The sequence below is a fragment of the Armigeres subalbatus genome, chromosome 2 (genome assembly GCF_024139115.2).
Source record: "Armigeres subalbatus isolate Guangzhou_Male chromosome 2, GZ_Asu_2, whole genome shotgun sequence".
NCBI classification, from domain to species: domain Eukaryota; kingdom Metazoa; phylum Arthropoda; class Insecta; order Diptera; family Culicidae; genus Armigeres; species Armigeres subalbatus.
In genome coordinates, this window is record NC_085140.1 from 14,195,082 (window position 1) to 14,220,249 (window position 25,168).

Sequence of the window (25,168 nt, forward strand, 5' to 3'; positions counted from 1 at the left end):
TGTCCTTACACATATCAGGCTGCGGCACGTGGCCCTTACGTGAACGGTTCAACCTCTTATAGAACTTTCGTGTGTTATTAGCACGGTACAGTTGCTCCGTCTCTTCACGGTCTCGATCTGCTGCTGGCGCTTTTTCCTCCGAAAAATCGAGTTTTGTCTGTTACGCGCCCGTTTATATCGAGCCTCGTTCACCCTCGTGCGGTGTTGCAGCAATCTCGCCCATGGTGCATTCTTTTCTTCCACTAACTGCTCACATTCGCCGTCATATAGAGAAGAATTTACTGTCGATTAGAACATGGTCGATTTGGTTTTCCGTTTCTTGGTTAGGTGATCTCCATGCGGGGAAAGAAGGTGCTGCGGACTACCATTTCGCGGGAGGCTACGAAGCTTATGCATCGTTGGCCGTTATCATTCGATACGGTGTGCAGACTCTCCGGTCCGATGACCGGTCTATACATTTCCTCCCTTCCTACCTGTGTGCGTTCATGTCGCCGATGACGATTTTGACGTCCCGCAGTGGGCATCCGTCGTATGTCTGCTCTAGCTGTGCTTTCTCGTCTTCGGGTCTCCCTTCGTGTGGGCAGTGCACGTTGATGATACTATAGTTGAAGAAACGGCCTTTTATCCTCAGCTTGCACATCCTTGCGTTGATTGGCTGCCACCCAATCACACGTTGGCGCATCTTGCCCAGCACTATAAAGCCGGTTCCCAGCTCGTTGGTGGTGCCACAACTTTGGTACAAGGTAGCCGCTCGATGCCTGCTTGTCCACACTTTCTGTCCTGTCCAGCAAATCTCCTGCAGCGCCACGACGTCGAAGTTTATTTATTTATCATCAGACTAAGGCCGGAGTGGCCTGTGCTGCACATAAAAGACTTCTCCATTCAGCTCGGTCCATGGCTGCACTTCGCCAACCACGCAGTCTGCGGAGGGTCCGCAAGTCGTCCTCCACCTGATCGATCCACCTTGCCCGCTGTGCACCTCGCCTTCTTGTTCCCGTCGGATCGTTGTCGAGAACCATTTTCACAAATCTTTTAGTCGATTTTTAAATTCCGTCTGCAAACAGTTGAAATTCAATCACCCAGCACATTTTTCGGAGCTGACTTCTAAATCTGATCATATCTAAACCTAGAACTCGTTTTGTCAATCCTCCCACCTGATTCTTCTCTTGGGTTTTGATTTCTGCACGATCCTTTTTTCGGAAGACCTAGTCGCTTCATGATTTTATAGTTTTTATTCTTGTATTAAATTTGAAAACAACTAACTAGCACATTAATGGAATGTGGCCAGCATCTATTTTTATGTGCCAGTTTGAATAACCGAACTATTACACAATTCCTACCGACTACGTCATGTCGTATCCCAGTCGAATTGATTGGGCGAATCCGCCATTGAATAGCAGTGCGACATTCCGTCTCTAAAATCAAACTGACGGTACGAGTCACCTCGGACAGAAAATCAATCTCGCATGCTGCGATCTCACTAACACTCACTCTCGCACATCAGCATGGAGTTAACTACGAGCGTCTTCTTTTTCCGCGATTCTTCTTCTTATCGGTCGGAAAAGTGACATCCGCTGCGGGCCGATGAATATTTCAGTGAACTCGGAGCATTTTAGTTCACCGGATGTTCATGTCCAGGTTCATTTTTTGTAAACATTGCCCGCAGCGGGTGTTTTCTTCTTACTGAAAATCGACGCGTGACGTCATCGTGGTTTAGTCCATTGATGCGCTGGTATATTGAGGCACTATGTCGCTCAATAATCATGTGCGTATATATACATTACAATTATTATCCAAAAAATTCAACATTAACTCCGGATACTACAGACATTTCGTTTGTTTACTTGGTTTTGTTTTTCATTCACGTGGGATACATGAAAACTAAAAAAAACTCACTTGGCATTAGAAAAGGACCTATTACAGAAAGGTAAACATTAAACGTTTCAAAGTAAATCATTAGAATATTTTTGCATTGATTTATGAATAACAATATTTATTGTTGATACAATTCCAAATAGAGTTGAATATACCATACGCGATAGTTGATTCAACCTTCGTTTATATTTGTTTCAACCATGTCTTCCAGCTGTCACTGTCAAATACAGGGTGCGGCATAAAATAATGTGAAAATGTTTAAACTTGAATATTGGGTTAATTTGAGCAGCTAGTGACTAATTACTGTTGAAAGTATATTTGTTTATATTCATTTTCAAATGCCGCAACGAGAGTTTGTAATTGTTTATTTCAAAAGATATTTTAGTTACTAGATAAAGATTGTCGCTTCGGTTCCCTTTGTTCTGCTGTCCGAAACATGTGTGGTACATACCTGTCAAATCGTATGGATTTTCCTTCTTTGACATTTAGTTCCCCTATCCTCGCCAGCAAAAGATGTTCCGGACAGCGACGACAGCGACAATCTTTATCTAGTAACTAAAATATCTTTTTTTATTTCAATTTTTAAAAAAGGTGCGCAAAACAAGTGACTACTAGTTTGTTGCAGATTACGCCGAATGAGATTTCTATGGTGGTAGGATGTCTTTTGGCCACAGTTTATCACCTTAAAATGTCTCTACATGATGGATCTAAGCAGCAGAAGCCGAGAAGTGGATGTCCTTACTTTGCACGTATCCCAAACCTGATCAAACCGGCTCGTGGAAAGATTTCTCGCAATCTGGTGCGTACATTTCACCGATGAAAATTCCGGATGCTCTGGAGTAAGTGAAGGTTAAATTCCATACCAGTCCGGCTGATGTCATGATGTTTGGCTTGGGGGCGTCCAACGGTTTAAATCTGCCGCCTGTTTTCATTGATGTTGAGGTTAAAATCAATATCGAATTGTTTATATAGGTATTATAAAGAACCAAGTGCTTCCCTGGGGGATGGCCAAATTCTCCGAGGATCAAAACGTTGTCCTACAGCATGATGGAGCGCCATGTCACACATCCAATCGACCCAACAATGGCTGAAGAACAACATGAAATTTTGGTCGAAAGATTTGTGGCCCCCTAGCAGTTCAGATCTTAATCATTTTGGTTATACGATTGGGGCGTATGTTGAAGCACGAGCCTACAAATCATCGTACGCTTGTGTGAAGACCCTAACGTCAGCCATAACATGCACATTGCACATGGCAGTCGATGTCGGAGGACTAGGTTCGACAGGTGTGTTCTAGCTCCAGCGTCGTCTTGGGAATATTATTAATAAAAAAAAAGCACACATTCAGTAAATTTGTTTGAAAGGACCTAATAATGATAACTGAACTCGAAAATATTGAGATTATTGCTCGGAACAGTTCAAATGGGATTTAAAAGAAATAGAACCAATTTTCGCATTATTTTATGCCGCACCCTGTAATACATCAGAAAACAACAATATTCATGGTTGTTTTTACTCTCAAAAATACGGCGAAATTACTTTATGGACAATACGATGATATCAGCAAAAGAGGAAAAATTTACAAAAACAGAATCGAGCTAGTTAAAACCTCAATCGCGGGGGCACCGGTACTGATGATGCATTTCAACTTGTTTTACACAGCTGTACGAAAAAAATATCCCCTACATAAAATGAACGAGAGCAAAGCATTTTATCAAACCCCGTCGGTGGAATCCGAATCAGTTTTTTTTTTCAGCTTACATTACAAGCGCAATAGACTTGTTTTCATGGCTTGTTATGATTCGAAGAGGTTTTTCCGTGTCTTTTATCGTTGCTCGTTATCTATTGAGAGCGATTTCTGTAAACCCCGAATGTTATTGTATGAGCATTATGTTACAAAACTGTAAAAAAGTATTATTTTAAAAATGGCTCCCTGACGTCTAATAGCACTTGAGCCTACCAATTGAACTAATGAGTAACAAAAAATTGAACCGTCTAAGACGAGTTTAGTACTCTCCATTTGATTCCACAACGTTTTGTTATCTTTGCAGATACGTCAAGTCGAGTCAAGCACGAGACACTGAAGACGACCACACTGCTGCGGTCGAAATACGTATCTGCAAAAATAACAAAACGTAGTGGAATTAAATGGAGAATACTAAACTCGTCTTAGACGGTTGAATACATTCCACTAAAAAGAGCTTAAAATATTTTTTACTAAAAACTGAACATTGTTACTATTGCATCCCGTATATGTTACAAATGCCTAGAGAAACTGAAAAAAAATCTTCTAAAATTTTCAGCCTACATACAGTTGAAAACAATGGCGGAAAGTATGAAAACAACCTATTTTAATGTTACTGGCAAATTAGTTTGCGGACGACCTTCAACCTACAATAGAAAGATGAAAGCTATATTTTCATGTGTATTTAATCTTGTAGCGGAATACGAGGGAGTAAATCTACTTTTTTAATAAAGTTTGTCAAAACAATTAAAAAACTCCATGTTGTTTATGTTTATGAAAAAATAATTTAATGTTAAGTTTCACCCATTTCAACTTACAGAGGTCCAAGGGTGGTGCATAAATAATGTTCTGTGTACTCAAAACCTAACACTAATCGTGTTGTTTAGATTTGTCAACAGTCGCAACTGATCTTTATCTTACAATCGCCATTGTCGCCTTAAAACATTAGTTAAACATGATTTTTGATGGAATGTCATTTATACTAAAAAATTCGATGACACGTAATTCTAAAAATTCTAAAATCGAAAATGAGGTTTTGCCCAACCAATTGTTCTAAGCTACTCCACCGTGCGGGCAGTTGTTTACTCACGTTCGAGCCGCGCGTAGAAAGCGTCTTTATTATCATCAGTTCTTGCGGAGAGTGTGTCTTAATTTTAAGATAGCTGCAGCAATAATCACATAAAAAGCTCACAAAATAGTCATTTAGCTTGAACAAACTAGAATTCGAATTTTATAATGCTCGAATATTCGAATTTTATACAATTTTGAGGGAGAAAATAGAAATAAAAGCTATTCCAGTCGCAATCGACTGCCTCATCTTTTTCCACTTGTCATTTATCATAACCGTCAGTCTTTGTACCTTTTCGTTTCAACACAGCTGCCATCGAATGCCAGTAGAATTACAATTTCAAAAGTACCATCAAATTGAATGTTCAAGAGGAAAATCCTATTCTGCGTGGTGAAGCTCCATGAGTCCATCTCTTGTATGCTCCCGTTAGGTCGACCACATCATTCGCCTGTCTCTATTATTTTCCAATGGATTGAACTTCGTTTGAGGGAAAAAATTTCCATATGCAGGAAAGTGGCAGGACAACCGGAATGGTGAAGTGGAAATTCGAATTGGCATGTCATGTCATGTGAGCAAACCGAACCAAAAAAACGATGAAGCGTTTTGGATTTTTGTTGCTTCTAGCTTTATAAAATCGCTTTGCCCGAAGGGAAGTTTATCGCTTTTTTATATATTTCTTGAACATCCAAACATTTTATTTACTTTTGTTCACGTATAATTCCTATTCATTCAACTATTGGCCTGTGCAGTAGATACAAGATTTCCCCATGTCGCTAACTCCATGGTTGCACGTCACTACCCACGCAAACTACACAGGGTCAAAATCATCGTCCACCTGATCGATCCATCTACGCATTTCAAATCGTCATCGAAAGCTATTTTCCATTTTCCACCTTGATCTCTTGGATTTGAATTTATATGATCGTTTTATAAAAACGCATACCCTGAATAACGCTAAAAACATTACAACCTAGTTAGGATATTGAGAATTTCTTTTTGAATTATGTTTTTGCAAATTATTAACGCACGTGCATTTCTTATGGGTGTTTAAAAATAGACAAGATTTTCAACCGTTCAACATTTGGCGATTTGCCCTAATATTTTATTCGTATTTTGGGAGACATAATTTTTGAGAGCGAGATTCCGGTCGTCTGGCCACTTTATGTGGCAGTATTATGCGATACACACAACCAATTAATAGTTACAAGTAGTTTGTATAATGTCGGAATAATAACGTTTGTCGCTTTCATTTATTTATTTACAATAAAGACGCAAAACGAATATGGCGAATATGGCTTTGTTTCGCATCGTGGTACAGCCATAGAGAAAAGGGCATTCGCCTGTCATATGTATGTTAAGCGTGGGGCGTATCCGAGGATGGAGAGATGCGGCCTCGAACCGTGCATTGTGGCGTCAAATTGTTGATTCAGTGTTATCTGTTTAGATGTTAACTAAATAAATGAAAATGAAATGAATGTATGTTAAAGAAAACTTTAACGTCAATCAATAATATTTGGACGAGATTTCAATAATATTGATGTTAACTTGTCTTGTATTTGCTTCGATCAAATCTACGAAAAGAACTAGGCTAATATCAACACAACTATAAACATTAAAATAACATCCTGGAAGCGGAAACACATTATTTCTGCCAGTCTGCGTCGGAGGATGACACTTCCGGCTTATGAACCGCCAACGAGCCATAGAGCGCAACAATGTTATCTTTCCCCAACCATAAAGCTTTTAACAAAATTGAATCATCCAATTACTTAGTTCACTGCATCTTACACCAAGAAGGCACACACACATACCGCGACAACTGCCGTCACAAGGCAGTTATTTAAAATTGCGTTGATCTAATTCCGCGTGCTTCTACTTCATGGTTATTTCCAATTTTCAGGGACGCTGTTATCGTTTCTTTTTCTTTTTTTTGGGCCTGTTTTGTGTAGTGTAGCCAAAGCCTGACGTGCAATATCGAAAAATTATACTCAACTATGCACTCTTGTTTCTGTTTCTGTTCGTCCACAGTGTCCAGGAAAACGATGGTTCCTACTTCGAAAGCTTCACTGCCCTGTCGTTGAAAAACGAAAATCGACGAATGTCGGCGGTCCGGGCGGTGGAGACCCGGGTTGAGATGCTGCCGGAAAACGATAACGACCGCCTGCTGGACGACGATATCGAACGGTCGGAACAGAAGGAGCATCTTTATCTGGACGTCCTTTACGCGATTGCCAACACGGTGGGCGCTCCGGCACCAGGTGGACAGGTAATTTTCTCATACAATTTTCTCGCGTATCTCGGTTTTCTCCCACCCCTGTTTGGTCACAAATCGAACTAGACATGTCTTCCCTGCTGTACGGCAGATACCAAGCCGTCGTGTGTGTGATAAACCTATCAAATGGCTCCCACGTGCACCAGATCCTACCTAGGGCAGTGTTTCCCAATCCATTGGTAGATTTTGATTCGAACAATGTCCATGTCTTTCATTTGGAGCTAAAGAACAAAGCGTTTTCAATCATATAAACAAATCAAATTGGGAACCACAGCCTCAGAGTTCAATGTTTATGTGACACAACCCTCCCCGTCACGTTTAGCTCCCCCTACTCAAGTAACCTCGTAAAGCAGCACCAACCCTGTGATGTTAGAAATCTATCGTCTATTCTATTTTCAAGTTCATTCTCTTTCTTTTCCTGTCTTACTATTTCTCACCTGTGAACTGTTCATGTGTCACACTACACTGTCTTCTCTACTTCTGCGATGAATGTGTTCTACTCTATGATAAAACTGCACCATCTATCGTGTGACCACGCACCACTGCTCATCATCACGTGCGTGCGGCGCGTATATGACACCAACCGACCACAAACCGGGGTCCGCACCGTTAGTACAGCGAAAAGAAGTGGCTGCAAGTAAATATACTTATCCCTACCCACTAGGCTAATCAACCGTACATATGACACACATGAGATGCGACCAAATAAAAAAAAGATCATCCAATCCCATTTCCTGCCGCCTTTCAGCAATCCCTAGGGCATTCCCTTTTCCCTATTTTTTACTTTTTTGTTTATGATCATAGGCGTATCTAATCGAACAAGAATGTTTGGCTTTTTTACATATTCGATTCTCAATTACCGAAAATAAGGAAATGTCTGTAATATTACTAATAAAAACCTCAGCAAATGGTTTGAATTGAAAAACTACTTCCAAAAAAAAGTTTTAGATTGAGTCAAATTCAACTAGAAACGAATACAGTTGAGAAGGTTGAAAACCTGGAAGAAACGTATAACAATGGTAACGAACAACCGTTAAATTTGAGACTGATTCAAAAACAGGTAACGAATAACCCAAGTATCCCAAAATAAACTTTTTTTTTCATGCGATGTGAAAATGGGATTTCAGGGGAACAATAAGATACTTCCAATACGAAACTGGGACCAATATGGGTGCTAGTATACGCAATTGAGACCCATGTGGGCGGAGGCAGTGCGAATCCGTACATGCGGGAGCGCAAAATGTTGACTTTGGGGAGTTGATAGTAACCAACAGTACGCAATTGAGACCCATGAGGACGGAGGCAGTGTGAATCCGTACATGCGGGAGTTGTCCAATTGTCCAAGGGCTTGACGACCCCTCCCCATGGCCACTGCGAGTTAGACCGGGACCATCGTCCCTAACCCCTAATCCCAAGGCGTCAAGCGACCCGTGCCGAGGGGATGCATGGCCAGGGGGGTGAAATAATAAGCTAGGCCTTTAACGGAGCCTGAGGGGTACCTGGGTACCCTCCACAGTAATTGTCCCTTACCGCGTCATGCTGGGCTCTGGCGTGGTGGACCTCTTTTCCCGAGCAACTCGTGGGACCAAAATGGAAAACCAAGTCAATTCTTCAATTAGTGGTAGTAGTGTAGGCGACGCGAATTGTAGGTGGGTAACGCGAATTGGAATCTCAACTGAGGAGGTAAGGGAAGGAGCCCTACAATTATGTCTTCTTCTTCTTCTTCTGTTTTCCGACAATTATGTAGACTAGAGAAATATGACTCATATTTCGAACATTCGCTTTTCATTTGATTAGAAATAAAGAAATAAAGAAATGGTCGTTTTGGCTTTAAATACTTATGTAATTTTCTCCAAAGGAACTCAAATTCTTTGGTAATCTTGGTTGTCACTTAACAGAGCTGCATTTCGATATGTTAGTTAAAACGATTTTATTTTGTTATTATCAGATATAATGTAACGCAGAAGTGGATAATTTTAGATTACTGCTCCCCCCTTTTCGAAACACGTTTTGTGAGGATGATTTAATTTTTATACATGAACCGTAACAATTAAGCTTACTTTACAACGTAACGTAATTTATGAACAATTCCTTACAGCAAATAAGGAAAGTGCTCAAATGTTTGTATTTAACATTGTGTGATGTTTCGTCTTAGGCTGTTCGTTACGTCAGCTCTCAATGTGGTCCAGTCTGGAAGTTTTAGAACAACTGTTCGAAATCTGTCCCAATGTCAATGTCAACTTTTCTCCACGAACAGCCTAGATATCCGTGTGGTGTCGGCAGTTGGTTGTATAGTTAAGAATAACGCTATGGATTGCCTGTTCAAGTGGTAGAAGTCCACCATACAGGTGACTCCTAATTCTTGGTGTGATGCGGCTTTATGCTCACCGTGCCTACGAATGAATGGTTAGGGGGGGTCTAATAAAAACCCAATCGCTAGGGGACCCTGTGAAGCATCAGGGCACCTTTCACAGTATTGAGCCCTTACTGCGCTAACCGGAACTATGGCGTAGTTGACTTTTAGCTTCTCCGAAATAATCGGCTACTCTTATTCAATCTCAACTTGAGGCCTTATTTAGGTGGGATTATGCGTATGTTTTTTTGTATCTTTATTAAGGAGAATTTCAGCCCAAGGCTGGCTCGTCGCCGGAGTCAATTATGAGTATGTTTTTATTTAGTTTTTCTTCAAATTGTCACCTATATGGATTCGCTTTATGCGTTTTTCACAGTGTACTCTGTGTTTCGTCGTTGACGTTCTTAATACGATATCGACTTGGTTTTATCGTTGCTGTTCACTTAAATGTTGAAGTTGTGGAGTGTATTATCTTAATTCACAATGGCTACATTTAAGATAGCTCAAATCAATCTTCAGCATAAAAGAACAGCAACGATGAATCTTTGTAGACCTATGCAAAATGGCAAATCTCAAGTGGCTTCGGGGCAGGAACCCTATTTTCGCGAGGGTAGCTTCTACATAGAGGCCCTCCTTAGCCGTGCGGTAAGACGTGCAGCTACAAAGCAAGATCATGCTGAGGGTGGCTGGGTTCGATTCCCGGTGCCGGTCTAGGCAATTTTCGGATTGGAAATTGTCTCGACTTCCCTGGGCATAAAAGTGTCATCGTGCTAGCCTCATGATATACGAATGCAAAAATGGTAACCTGGCTAAGAAACCTAGTGAATACGGTCTTTGCTGCTTTCAGTAATGAAATGGCAAACTCTTGATCAATGGCGAGTGATTGCGTACTTGTCAACAACGCTATCGTTGCTACACTTATCTCTGAACTAACAATCAGAGATGTATATGCTGTCACAATTGATGTAACTGGTGGAAAGCCCGTCAGAAAATACGTCTATTGTTCGGGTTATTTACAAATGATGAACCATCTCCTACGGATGCTTTCAAAATAAATTGCCATTTATTGCGCTACTAAAGGCTTTCCGCTAATTGTCAGCAGTGATGCTTATGCTCATCACATTATCTCTGCCGTAATCTGGAAGTGACGTAAGCGCCAAATTACATCATGCATGTTTTCCATTTTTCTATTAAAGAGCCCGAGAAGTACTACTCGTTAACACCATTTTTGAAAAATGGCGTATACGTCACTTTTTTAGATTACGGCAGATCTGGGGTAGCTCGGATATCAATCTGAGAGGCTCCAGCTTGATGGAATACTTAGGTAGTACCGAACATGGTTTACTTAACATTGGCAATCGCCCAGCCTTTATGGTATCCAATTGAGCAGAAGTATTAGACATAGCTCTCTGATCCAATAGAATCAGTCACGAGTTGACGAATTGGCATGTGTCAGATGAGGAACCCATATCTGACCATCGCTTCATCTGCTTTGATCATTTGAATGTTACTTCACAGACCTTACGTTTTAGAAATGCTCGGTAAGTAGTTTGGATTCATGTCGATAAACAAAATTGTATATCCGAGAGCCATCTCCGGTAGTATCAAACTATTAAGCTAATCTGTCTACACAGAATTGCAGTATCTTAGTCAAGGCCTTGATAGGTCACTGCCGACTCAACTATCACATGGCCAATATTCAACGTGTTGAATAATTTGTCTGTGATGGTTGTGAATCCGATTATGGAACTTCTTATCATCTGATATGTAACTGTCTTATTTATGCGCAATTGCGTTTCCACTTACACTTACTAAGTGAAATTGACTACAGAAACCTGAACCTTCTTATTCTGTTGCTCATAACCCGTTGTTAATTATTTTAGTATGGCTTCGTAATAATCGAAAGAGAAAGTAAACAAAGAGACTTGGACTTGGACTAAATCGAGTCAAGTGCGAGACACTGAGGACGACCTTACTGTTGAGGTCGAAATACGTATCTGTCAAGGTACAATTAAGTGGTGGAATTAAATGGGATTGTACAAACTTGTCTTATGACAAGTGAAGACATTCCTCTAAAAAGCTCAAAATAATTTTCCTAATCTAAATTCTTATAATTCACTTCTAGCTTCAAATTTAATAAATTTCACGTTTCACATCTAATTTCTCACGTCTCACATCAAATTTCGCATTGCTCACGTCTCGCTCCTCACCTCTCAGCTTTCACATTCCACTACTTATTTTTCACCTTTCACTTTTGGTTTCTCACTTTTCATCTTTCACATTTCATTTCTCATTTCATGCTTCACACTTTTCATTTCTTACTTCTGACATCTAGATTTTCACTTTTCGCTTACCGTTTTCCCTTCTCATTTCATATTTTTCGCTTACCATTCACTTCTTATATTTCTTACTATTTAAATAATAATGAAATTATTTATGACTCACGCCCTTATAAAACTATTGCTTCTACTGTCAGGCATACCTAATGGGAGCGTTTTAGCCTGCATGAAAAGTTTATATCAAAATACACCTTTTATTGTGCAAAATGTAGTAAAGACAAAACAACCCAACAAAATACTATCCTTACGAAGTTGTAAATTGAGAAAACCCGAGGAATTGAAAACCTATATTTGATTACAAAGCGTATTTCGTGGTAGCCGAGGTGCACATTTTAAACAGATTTACCCTGGTTAGAGGAAAAGTCTCTAATAAGCCCCCCTGAACACTTGTTGATTAATCCTTCATTTTAACATAAACCTATGTAGTTCAGGAGAAAAAATGTCAAAATAATGAAAGGCATGCAAGACTAAACTCCTTGGCAACACTAACATGCGATGTACGACGTGCCTCCACACGTACCCACGCACTGTTTGTACCAGAAAAATATCAGCCGATGCATGGTGTGCTGTTCTCCAGAGTTGGCGCCTAAAAGGTGGTTGGCTCCCCGAGCCAACAATAGTCGCGTCGCATAGGTTTGGAGGAACCATTACCCTGGAAGTTGAACCTTAGACAGCAGTTCCATCCCGTTGGGTAATGACATTTTGTCAACAATCTGCCTTTATTCCTTCCCAACGTTATAGAAAGCGAATTTAACAAAGAGCTCTAACGTCATTGACCTTTATCTCAAAAGTTCTGACACAAATTGTTTAACCTTTAAGTTTCCTGGACTAAGTGAAGTTTGTTGGCTGAACTACGAAGAACAATTAATTCCTCCGTTTTACGAAAAGTTATACATTGGAGCTTATAGATACAAACCAGAACTAAAACAACAGGTACCATAATTCGCACCTTAAATATTTTTGTCTCAAAAGAATATATTCAGAAGTGTGTGAATTGCATGGATTTTTCAAATCAGGCACATTTTGTTATCAAATTCTAGCTACACATCAGTAAATAAATTGATACTCGTTCACATACGCTCGATTGCGCCATCATATTCGGCATACGATACGAGAAACGAGTCTTCTCCACCTCGGCAACTGAGCTGCAGCGTACAACCTACCCACATAAACCAACCCATTGCACCATATGTGATTACAGGATATGGGTGCCCTGTGAGAATATCGTAATGCCATTCAACATAATCCGATTCCGGTCGATTGCAGTTTAACAAGCAGCAGAGCGGAGGGACGACGATGTCTATGCCTTCCGTGCGTGCCAGTGGTGAACAAACAAGAATGGAAAACGGCGTGATGTGTTAATAATCTATTCAGTTGATCGACCGAAATGAATTAGTTACTGTATTGCATTTTCCACGCACAAGCTCTACACACTTACACATGCCTTCGATTGTCGAGAATCCAACAGCCGAGATACCGGCTGTAATTTTGACGATGTCATCGGTAATCATTACATACCGAGATCGCGTTAAAAACATAATTTTGCTGAATTTTGGTAAAATATTGACAAAATTTCGGCAAAGGAATTACCGAATTTTGGTGAAAAAAAAATCTCGAGATCACGCCATCAACTTTGCTGAGGTCGCAAAATAATGTAAGTGTGTAAGACCTATTAGATAGTTTACCAGCATACCACCGATGAGCAGTCCATCAATGCCTCAGTAAATGTATTGTAGAATGCATGATATTGCGGAACAAAATGCCCCAAACTACCTTTTCCAAAACATTTTTATCACTTATTTATCATGGTTTGTGAGGGTTTACGGGTTTAGTGCAAACACACGGAAAAAGGATTGCAAACTTCAATTTAAGGGTTGTCCGCTTGAGGAATTGTTTTTCGACACTTCAATTTACATACATGCCAAAATAATGGAGTGAAACAATAAAACGCGAAAGAAATTTTTGCCCGTCAAAGTCAATTGTAAGAAAATCTAATATACGCTGGTTAGTTGGGTACATGGAAAATTGAGTTTTGAATGTATTTTTTACATTGAAAATTGTTAATATCTACTTAGTGTTTGAACAATTCTCAAATTTGAACAATTCTCAAATTTGAACAATTCTCAAATGGCTCTATGGGAGCTGTTTTTTATACGTAATCCAAAGCCCATCCCTAATTTCTTTAATGGCAATTTTCTATTTAAAAAAACTTTTAGTCTTTAAGGGGAGTTTTTTTTTTCATTTGAGACTTTGAGAGAATTTCTGCTCAAGGCTGGCTCGTCTCGTAGGGGAGAGTTAATTTTTGCTGCGATTTCATAATCAGTACTACTTGAAAAAAAAATAAAATATTTGTTACAGGCAGAAAAACAAACGCTCGAGCGCACTTTCAACAGTCTCAATTCAACACATTAAAGCACAGCACTATTGGAAACCCATTCATCCGAGTTATTGAAATTTCATGACCAACTTGTTGCATCGCCCCAGAACAAACCTCCCACATTCCACTTCTCCTGCCGACAGCAGCGGCGGCAAAAACAGGTCCAATCCCATGACCGAATGACGTAAACAGGAAATTATTTTCTCATATTTCCCACTTTTCCAAACTGGGAGTAAAAGATACATCCTCCGACTGAAGCATCGTCGTCAGTCGTCACTGCTCAAAAGCGTATAAAGAAGCATCCTATTTCGGTCCGTTCCTTATGCATCATTACCACCCGATCCGTGCTATCCAGTTCCCGCAAATCCAATCTCTTACGCCATACCTACCCGTATGTCACAAAGAATGGCGTTCTGACCGGCTGGTTCCTCGTTTGGAGCATCAAGTTCGTTCGGAAATCAGAATACCCTATCCTTTGTCAATCTTCGGAGGAAAGTTCGTCGCAACTATGGCGTCGGTGACAGTGTTTATGTACGTACACACACAGCCGGTTGGCGTCTGATGTTTCAAACGGAGAACAACACTACTTTTCTTCTGATGCTCATGCACTGAGTGGGAGGGTCGTTTGATGAACAATCCAGTTAACGAGGGAGCAGTTGACTAAATTTGATTTGGTTACAAGGCTCCACGATTCGTTCGCAGAAGAGGGCATAGACTTCGGTTGCAAGCAGCGGGAATGCTGCTGAGCGGGGGATATTCGGTTGCGGATGAGTTCGCAACCGCTCAGGCATGTATCGTTCGATGGAATTGGTAAGGGGGGATGGTATAATACACAATATAAACTAAATTTCCGATTGAACGGTATGATTTAGGTATTAATTTTTTAATGAGAAAACTGTCAAAACCTATGCAAAAGTACCCGTTCTGCGTGACTCTTACTCAGTGGCCTCGAGTTCGAGCCTGGTGGTGAACTTTTTTTTTCAATTTCATCAATCAAATCGTAACGTATTGGATGTATTTTTGGATTAAATGCAACCATTTGTCCAACAGTTTTAGCAGTCCTATGTATGCTATTTAGGGGAAAAAACATATCATGCAGTGTATTAGATCCGTGCGTTTCTGACCACTTTCCTCTACAACGTTCGCTGTAGTGAACATCATTGCGGTGTAAACGGCAAAATAATGCGATTTGAATGGAAACTTGAGCTGCATGGATTAGATAGGATTTTGGAAGTATGTATATAACTGTTTGTTTTCAACAGCAAGTGCCGCCTTTTCGTGAAAGGATTTGATGCTTGAAACGTGATTGGATTTGTCACTAAACCGCATTACTCGAAAGAAAAGAGTTCTACTTTCGACAAAATAAACAAACCGACTGATCGAAAATCAGTCGTTTCATAGTCTTGGGTTTATATAAATCATGGATAGGTTCAATTCACTTGTCACGAGAAAAGTTATTACTATTCCATTTAACTCCACTATAAATTTACTGAAACGTAAGTCAAGTCAAGTACGAGACACTGAAGACATCCTAACTGCCTAACTGCAAACACGTGTCTGTAATGTTACAATCGATTGGTGGAATTAAATCGGAAAAGGTCCAATCGTTATGTGAATCAATTTATTTATGTCAATTTAGCGGTCAAAAATTAATTTTCAATTTTCTTTCGCGATTTTTTTCATTAATTCTTGTTTTGCATTGTACAATTTTGATTCAGTATTTATGAATAACACTATCCGTAAAAAACACCTTGGAAAGTTTTCAGTTTCACAAATGATTCAAAAAATCACCTGTCATAAGACGAGTTTAAACAATCCCATTGAATTCCACCACTTAATTGTATCCTGACAGATACGTATTTCGACCTCAACAGTAAGGCCGTCTTCAGTGTCTCGTACTTGACTCGACGAGTCGAGTCAAGTACGAGACACTGAAGACGGCCTTACTGTTGAGGTCGAAATACGTATCTGTCAGGATACAATTAAGTGGTGGAATTCAATGGGATTGTTTAAACTCGTCTTATGACAGGTGAAAACATTCCACTAAAAAGCTCAAAATAATTTTCTTATCATTCAAAAAATGTTTGAGCCTTGCTTTCTTCATCAAAAATGTTCAAAATTGACTATTCCACCCAGGAAACAGGTCAGGTTACGGGCACTAGGATGATCAAGGACATCCAAACTATCCTTGAATTGAGGTGTAATTTTGATGTTCTAAGGAAAAAACACCATACTTTAACATATTCTGGTCCAGTGGTATAACACATCCATTTCAATATCTTTGATACTCCAAACAATCCTTGAATTCAGATCTTAATATTCAAATCGACCAACATGACGATCTTCGATGTCCCCGCTAGTTTTATGAGTTGAAATAGCTCCACGAAACTTCGTTACACCATTACAGACACTTTTCAGAAATCATTCGACATCTACGACTTTAAAAACTGTCCTTAAGTACAGATCTTAATATACAAATCGATCAACATGAAGAACTACGATGATCTAGCATGATTACACCGCCAAAAAAATGTATGGCGAAGGACATCTTGGGAAAATCCATAAAGAACGTCACGCAAAAAAAATATCATTTCAACCCCCTTTCCTCCGTCACACTTTTTATAATGAACCTCTAAATGTTTTGTATTAATTGTAAGAATGTGACGTACTTTCTGATTGGCTTGGAATCCCAACACATATTTCATCAAAAATAGGAACATTTCTCGAAAAAACAGTCACCACGTTACCAGTACGTCTACCAAATATTTTTTCGATGTAACAGACAATTATTGTATATGCTATCCGTTAACTTAACTGAACCGGTGCCAGCGAAAGTGGTACATAAAACATTTTTGTCGGTTTTGTATTTTTTACACCAAGGGGTCGTACACTTATTACGTAAGCAATTTTTTTATGTTTTTCGACCCCCACTCCTCCCATGTAAGATTTTTTTCATACAAATGAATTTTTATTTATATGAGCGTAAGATATTGACCGACCCCCCCCGTTCCCATTAATAGTGGTACATGTGCATTTTGATCCAACAAACTTGAAATTTATCAAGAAACTTTGCATATTTCTCATTACAACCTTCAGGTACATCAGTCATCAGTCATCACACGTTGGTACAGTTGAGATGCAGAAAATTGCTAATTTGAATTTTATTTTTGAAGTTTTTGGAAAAATGCGTCTTTTGTAAAATTTACTGATTGTAACATGTACCAATTTCGCCGGCACCAGTTCAACTATTGATACCTCTTGTCATAAGACGAGTTTATGCAATCCCATTGAATTTCACCATTAATTGTATCTTGACAAATACGTATTTCGACCTCAACAGTTAGGCCGTCTTTAGTGTCTCGTACTTGAGTACGAGACAGTACGAGACACTGAAGACGGCCTTACTGTTGAGGTCGAAATACGTATCTGTTAAGATACAATTAAGTGGTGGAATTCAATGGGATTGTATAAACTCGTCTTATGACAAGTGAAGACATTCCACTAAAAAGCTCAAAATAATTTTCTTATTGATACCTTTTGGTACATTGCTTCCAAAATACTCACTCCTAGTGTGCTGCATGTTTCCAGTAGTGCACAAAAGCTTAAAGTGTCGATTCGAATTTGATTGTTTTTGATGACTTCACAACTAAAATGAAATCTTTACTGAAGCGCCTTCTGTTGACGATCTCGCAGAATCACCCCAAATAGTTGCAGAGGAACTCAGAGATAGATTGCAACTTTCTGTTTGAAATTTGATATTTTTTCGTTTAATTGCTTTAGAAATTCAAAAATCCAAAGTAGCCCCCGGAGTCAAAAGAAGCCCCGCACGATGGTACGTACGGTGTTTTGATGTCCATTTGAGCAATTCCAACTAACAAGCAAGTTTGAGAACAACTCTGTTATAGAATTCTGGAGCTCCGCAATTGGGAATACTGTGAATTTTGTGTAATGATGTAATGATGTTCCATGATGCTTCTCCAACTAACAAACAAGCTCTTGAACCTATATAACCTTGTATATACTGTTGTAATGATGTCCCATGGGGCTTCACCAACTAACACACAACCTCGAGAGCCTATGAATCACTCTGTTGGTCTTGTAGACCTCCAAGATCTAAACTCAAGAATCGTTTGGAGTACCGTAGATATTCTGGGAATTATGTTTTTTTATATACTGGTGTAATGATGTCCAATGGGGCTTCTACAACTATCACACAAGCTCTGGGACCTATGAACTACTCTGTTGATCTTGTTGACCTATCAGATCTGAACTCAAGAATAGTTTGGACTACCGTTGATGTTCTGTTAACACTGCGAAATGATAAAAATAGTTTTATTATGTCTTATAGGGCTTTGATATAGTTCGTCGAATGACGTTTAGTCGAATGACATTTAGTCGAAAGTACATTTGGTCGAAGGTAAACATTTAGTCGAATGGAAATTTAGTCAAATGGACATTTGGTCGAATGTTGAAAGTGTTTAGTCGGTAGTAGGTGATTAGTTAAATGGATAATTCGTCAATAGATTTTTGGTTAAGATACCTGGATAAACTGATTAGAGGAATTCATTGGACGTGAGGAAGTTCAATCTGCAGCAGAAGAACGAATATGGATGCCAATGAGGATTTTTCACCTGAGCTAACAGAAACTTCTGGAGACCCTGGTGGATTATAAAAAAATGGAAACCTACAGAAATATCAAAATATTAGGTACTGATGGTGAAATACCCTCTATTCTATTTTTCAAATTAACATTGATTGGTCGATTGGTCAAAAACCAATGACATCAATGTTATTTTGCCAAAACATCATCGTAGTCAGCTTCGGAACATTTCGTTGATTGACATTTAGTCGAATGAGGTTTGGTCAAATAACATTTCGTTGAAAGTGACATTTGTGCGAATGGAGATGGTTTCCTTATTCTTTTCATTGATACTCTTTCTTTCACTCACTATTTGTACAATAATCAGTTCAGTATAAAATTGTCTTCCAAACATAATCAGGTAATTATACACGGAATATTCATCGTTTTCGTATAATTTATTCTTTTTATGAACCCATCATTCTTTGGGCAATATTGGAGCAATAGTTGTGTGACTTTTAGAAACACCGCAATAAATCATTTATTTTTCAATTGTTATTGATAAAAGTTTCTTTCTTTCAAATATCCTTCTGACGGAACGTCATTAAACTAAATAATCGGGGCTCAGGCAAATCGCACCAAGTACCAATGAAAAATTACCCATTTTCTTGCACAAATTTCTGAGTAGCAGATCCAATTGATCACATATTGTATCACGTATCCTTCCACCCTATAACTGAGGATATCCTCCAACAAATGTATGAATTAATTGATCTGAATTACTTTCGGTTTTCATTCTTCGAACAAAATATCACAAGTCAGTCAAAAAGGCGCTTGGTGCGGTTTCGCTCGTCCTCGACCAAATGTACCAAGATTAAAAATTCGAAAATCCACTTTTGACCAAACGTCATTCTGAAATCTGATTTCGACTAAATGTCCATTCGACCAAATGTCCATTCGGCGTAGTGTCTTTTTGACCAAACGTCATTCGACTAAATGTCCTACGTCTCTATTGAATTAAAATTTCATTTTCGACTAAATGTCCCTTCGACCAAATGTCTATTCGACGTAATGCGGTCTTCGAGACGCGTCTTGTAATTTGGCAAACCACAATCAATTTTCCGACGATCTTCGAGACGCGTCTTGTAATTTAGCAAACCACAAACCATTTTCCGACGGTCTTCGAGACACGTCTTGTGATTTAGCAAACCACAAACCATTTTCCGACGGTCTTCGAGACACGTCTTGTGATTTAGCAAACCACAAACCATTTTCCGACGGTCTTCGAGACGCGTCTTGTAATTTAGCAAACCACAAATCATTTTCCGACGGTCTTCGAGACGCGTCTTGTAATTTAGCAAACCACAAACCATTTTCCGACGGTCTTCGAGACGCGTCTTGTGATTTAGCAAACCACAATCCATTTTCCGACGATCTTCGAGACGCGTCTTGTGATTTTGCAAACCACAAACCATTTTCTGATGGCCTTCGAGACGCATCTTGTGATTTTGCAAACCATAAACCATTTTCCGACGGTCTTCGAGACGCGTCTTGTGATTTAGCAAACCACAATCCATTTTCCGACGGTCTTCGAGACGCGTCTTGTGATTTAGCAAACCACAATCCATTTTCCGACGGTCTTCGAGACGCGTCTTGTGATTTAGCAAACCACAATCCATTTTCCGACGGTCTTCCAGACGCGTTTTGTGATTTAGCAAACAACAAACCATTTTCCGACGGTCTTCGAGACACGTCTTGTGATTTAGCAAACCACAAACCATTTTCCGACGGTCTTCGAGACGTGTCTTGTGATTTAGCAAACCACAATCCATTTTCCGATGGTCTCCGAGACGCGTCTTGTGATTTAGCAAACCACAATTTCCGACGGTCTTCGAGACGCGTCTTCGAGACATTTCAGTTTTCGACGATTTTCGAGACGAGCCTTGTGATTTAGCAAACCACAATCCATTTTCCGACGGTCTTCGAGACGCGTCTTGTGATTTAGCAAACCATGAACCATTTTTCGACGGTCTTCGAGACGCGTCTTGTGATTTAGCAAACCACAATCCATTTTCCGACGGTCTTCGTGACGCGTCTTGTGATTTAGCAAACCACAATTTCCGACGGTCTTCGAGACGAGTCTTCGAGACATTTCAGTTTTCGACGGTTTTCGAGACGAGCCTTGTGATTTACCAAACCACAATCCATTTTCCGACGGTCTCCGAGACGCGTCTTGTGATTTAGCAAACCACTAACCATTTTCCGACGGTCTTCGAGACGCGTCTTGTGATTTAGCAAACCACAATCCATTTTCCGACGGTCTTCGAGACGCGTCTTGTGATTTAGCAAACCACAATCCATTTTCCGACGGTCTTCGAGACGCGTCTTGTGATTTAGCAAACCACAATCCATTTTCCGACGGTCTTCGAGACGCGTCTTGTGATTTAGCAAACCACAATCCATTTTCCGACGATCTTCGAGACGCGTCTTGTGATTTAGCAAACCACAATCCATTTTTCGACGGTTTTCGAGACGCGCCTTGTGATTTTGCAAACTGAAATATATCACTCGTTAAAATTTAGCCACTTGAATTCAACTCACCTCACAAAATCAGCGACAGGTTCCAAAAAATAGACTGACAGGATCGCCAAAATGCGTGGCCCTAAATGGCCGGAACGAAGTTATGACAGAGACTCTCCGTGGATAAGTGTCAAGGCAAGGTGTGCTGCTCGCCGATTGACACGCTGATGTGTGAATCTATTAACACACGTTGTAGGCATTTTACTCAAACCCCACACCAGTGACATTTTCCAGAACGTTCCACAAAACGTGAGTGTTGTTCCGGAAACCGTGTCTTAAAAACATTGCGATTTTGTTAGTTTACGAATTTGTGAACGCTTTCTGTGTGTACCACTCGATCATGAAGCCCATAATAATTTGTGTTACAATGCTTGAGCTCTCATTGACATTGAATGTTCCGCAGTGCTTTAGAGCGAATTCTTGAAATCGGCTAATTGCCAATATCCGGGATCACTAACGCACGTGGAAAAATTAGGTTTAGGCAGTACCGCCAACGGGGTGTCATTGGGCCAAAATGTGGTGTGTCCCAAGTAAATGTTACTAAGCTCTAATAGTAAACATTGGAATCAAAGTTTTAATTAGTTTGGTACAAGCTTGAATAATAAATTTACCGCTGTGTGGGGAAAAAATAATGAATTATGAAAATTCTTCAAAGTTATATGTTGTTCAAAATTGGCCCATTCTCACCCCGCACAGGGGGTGACATTGGGCCAAATGAAATAGTTCAGCGGTGACGATGAAACGATCCAATCGTTCATTCAAAATAATTGCCTACATTACGGCTCTTACCAACTATGTAAGGCAAATCAACTGAAGGCTTGGCCCAATTTCACCCCTTTTTTGCGTGCATTGCTCGTTGCTACGAAAAACCAGAACCGTTATATAAATATTAATAAAATTCAATAAAACAACAACAGATTATCGTAACATGATAACCAGGTATCCATCGATCTAAAAACTAGTTATGTAATAGATTTGTGGGGCATTACTGACACTATTTTAATACGGGTTCATTCGCTCAATAGTTTTACATTCAAATTCCAAGCATTATCGTACGAGCACAATTAGTTCTTGGAATTTGTTTTGTGATTTCCTAGACGTGAATTTTAATATAATTTCGAACCGTTTGAAGTTTTCATCAAAATTCGTAACAGTTTCTGAGATATAAGGAGTTGAAACATTTTTCGTTTTTGGCCCAATCTTACCCCCTAGGCCCAATGTCACCCCGAACGACGGTACCAATTTATACTTTTGATTTTGAATTTGTGCCTAAATGACTCCAACGATTGGTTCAGTAGTTTAACAAGTTATTTAGTTTTCCAATTTCTAGAAAAACACTTCCCAGTCCACACGCAGTGCAGTTAAAAATATTTGATATTTCAAAGACAATCTTTGAATTCACGCATGATCAATATTAATTTAAAATCACTTAGGCCGTTACAAATATTTAATTGACTTTTTGTCCTACTAGTCTCCGAAAGGTCAAGGGGGGGGATAATAAAAAATAAATATTAAAATGAAAAAAATCAAAAAACTCCTCGGATTTGTTAAAGAATGTTTTGAAAATCCTAAAAATTATCCGAATTTTATTTTGTTGCCCCCTCAAAATATCATTTTTTGGCAAAAAAAATCCGAGGGGGGGGAGACAAAATGGATTTTAAATATTTGTATCGGCCTTACTTCAAGATCGAACAAAAAGTAAAAACGTTTTAAATTTTAAATTACATGAGATAAGTCAACTTTTATGATAATTTGTTTATTGCACGTTAATAAATTCTCATTACTTGTATGTATTTGTACAGACCCGTATTGCGCCCTTAAAAGTATGTCAGTGTTTACTTCGTCAAATCGAGTTACAATCAATAAATAGTATTGGAAAGAATAGTATCAACATCTCATATAAACAAGTAAACCCATTTTATTAAAAATGTAATTTTCTCTACAATTCGGCTGGTGGATTTGAAAATTATGCTCACATAATATTTTTTTTTACCAAATAATGTGGAATGTGTTGAAGAAAAAAAGAGTTTTTGCTCCAAAATTAATTATCACAACGGTGGAAATCCAAAATAAATAGTGTGATGAAAAGGAAGAACATTCAAACAAACGTTCCAAAGAAAGATAGGTTGTGCGTAGGCTGAGAACTCTGAATCGGCGAGAAAAACGGAAAGAGCAATGTTGTCTTGATAAGAAGGGAAGTGAGAAATTTGGAATTTATGGGAGGTGGTGAAAGTTGGATGTTTTAAGTCTGAGTACATGAAACGGGAACGGGGTCAGACGAACCGGAGCAAGAGGGATTGTGTGCTGAGCGCGCACCCTAACCCGGCAAGACGGGTAAGAGATTAGTTTTCGGATTGTGTAAGAGGGAAGAAATTGAAGAGTTGTGATTGCAAACAGAAAATAAAGTTAAAGAAAGAGGGAAAAAAAATTAAGATGATGAGATTGATAAATCAAAAAACGGGTGAATGATATAGCAAGTGTTGCATGCCGCAATGCGTTCGACCTCTTGAGTGCCAAATCGGATGAATGTAACCCGCCATCATCTAGCGAAAAATGCGACAAAACGACATTGGCAGTAATTCAACAAACGATATTTATGGTCGTATGACATTCGGCCAAATGGCATGTTTTGGCCATATGACCTGTTCGACAAACAACATTTTTGACCAAATGACCCATGGGGAAAATGGCCCTTTCTACCAAAGTACGGTTTCGGCCAAACGGTATCTGCGACAAAGTTAATCAGTTAACTTTTTAGTTCTGCCTAATTCCTCATGCGATTTTTCGTGTTCTCCTGTGACGAAATAATCTCACACAAGACTTTTTTTTTTTCGTATAAAGCGAATGACGCTAATATAAACTCGTGAGCGCAAGCTCGCCGGATAATTAAATGTTGTGCCTCATAATTTCCTTCCCGTTTTGTCTTCAGATGTTCAGAAAGACAAATCGCGTATTTACTAGGGTGGGTTTACCAATTGTCGCCATACATAAGAACAACTATTTTTTTTACAAATAAGTAAAAGGCATGTGGGTAGACTTTATATATCAAGTGAAAGGTTTTACTCCCTGCTCCTTAGAATAGCTGTGAAACCCATAATACATAAAATTTGTTATTATCCTCGTAATATATTAATCCGTAATAGGAACGCATGCACCAGATGTGGCACTATTCTTAATTTTGGTTCCTTAAATTCCATTGTTTTCTAATGGGATTGGTCAAATAGGGACCACTAGTTTGACAACTGGTGCAAAGGACGTCAAAAATTAAGCAAAATCAATTTTTACAATTGCTTTGCTTGTTTTGGAGGAGATCAAAGGTGTTATCGTATCATATGAATATGCTTTATCGATATGAACTTGGTTTGCGGAGATTTGATTGGCCATTTGGCATATAAAGCACTAGTGCGACAACTGGTGCTATAGCCACGACTGGTACATCTAGCCTATATTCACAAAATTCAGATCCGAGACGGGATTTGAACCTTTCAAACCATATTAAAATGTTTAGAACGCCCACTATAACCACACCACCACAAGAACTGATTGGAAGTTAAGGTGATTATACAATCAAGCCATGTGGTGAATTTTAAATTCACCACACGGTTTTCTACTGCTATTATCAAAAGTTCAAATCTAGCATAATAATTTTCGTACAATGCTGAAATTCAAGTCGATTGTTTAGCATAAATAAGCAAATGATCTATGGATGTTTTTATCCCCACGGGCATTGTGGTTCTCTTAATTCGTGCTCTTGAAAAATCACTAGAAAAAGCACGTGGTTTCCAAGATGGCCGATTTGTGGCTTTGTTGTATAACCACCTTAAATGAATAACAGCCGTATCGTGATCCATCGTCAGATGCAATCAGTTTGAAGGAGCAAATCTAGCGCTTTTCATGAAACATGGAAAGAAGGATAACAAATTTTCGTCTCATCGCTAGAGTCACATCCGGGTTCCGTTTTTCACTCCAGATAAGAGTTA

General features: G+C 39.3%; 1 protein-coding gene across 1 annotated transcript in view; it reads left to right on the forward strand.

The window, feature by feature from the left end:
* Positions 1-25,168, forward strand: part of LOC134217852 (BAI1-associated protein 3) — a 396,811-nt gene that overhangs the window by 223,676 nt on the left and 147,967 nt on the right. Inside the window, exons 4-5 of the mRNA XM_062696671.1 lie at positions 6,717-6,954; positions 7,574-7,597. Of these exons, the coding sequence (XP_062552655.1) occupies positions 6,717-6,954; positions 7,574-7,597 (262 nt within the window). The remainder of the gene's footprint in view (positions 1-6,716; positions 6,955-7,573; positions 7,598-25,168) is intronic.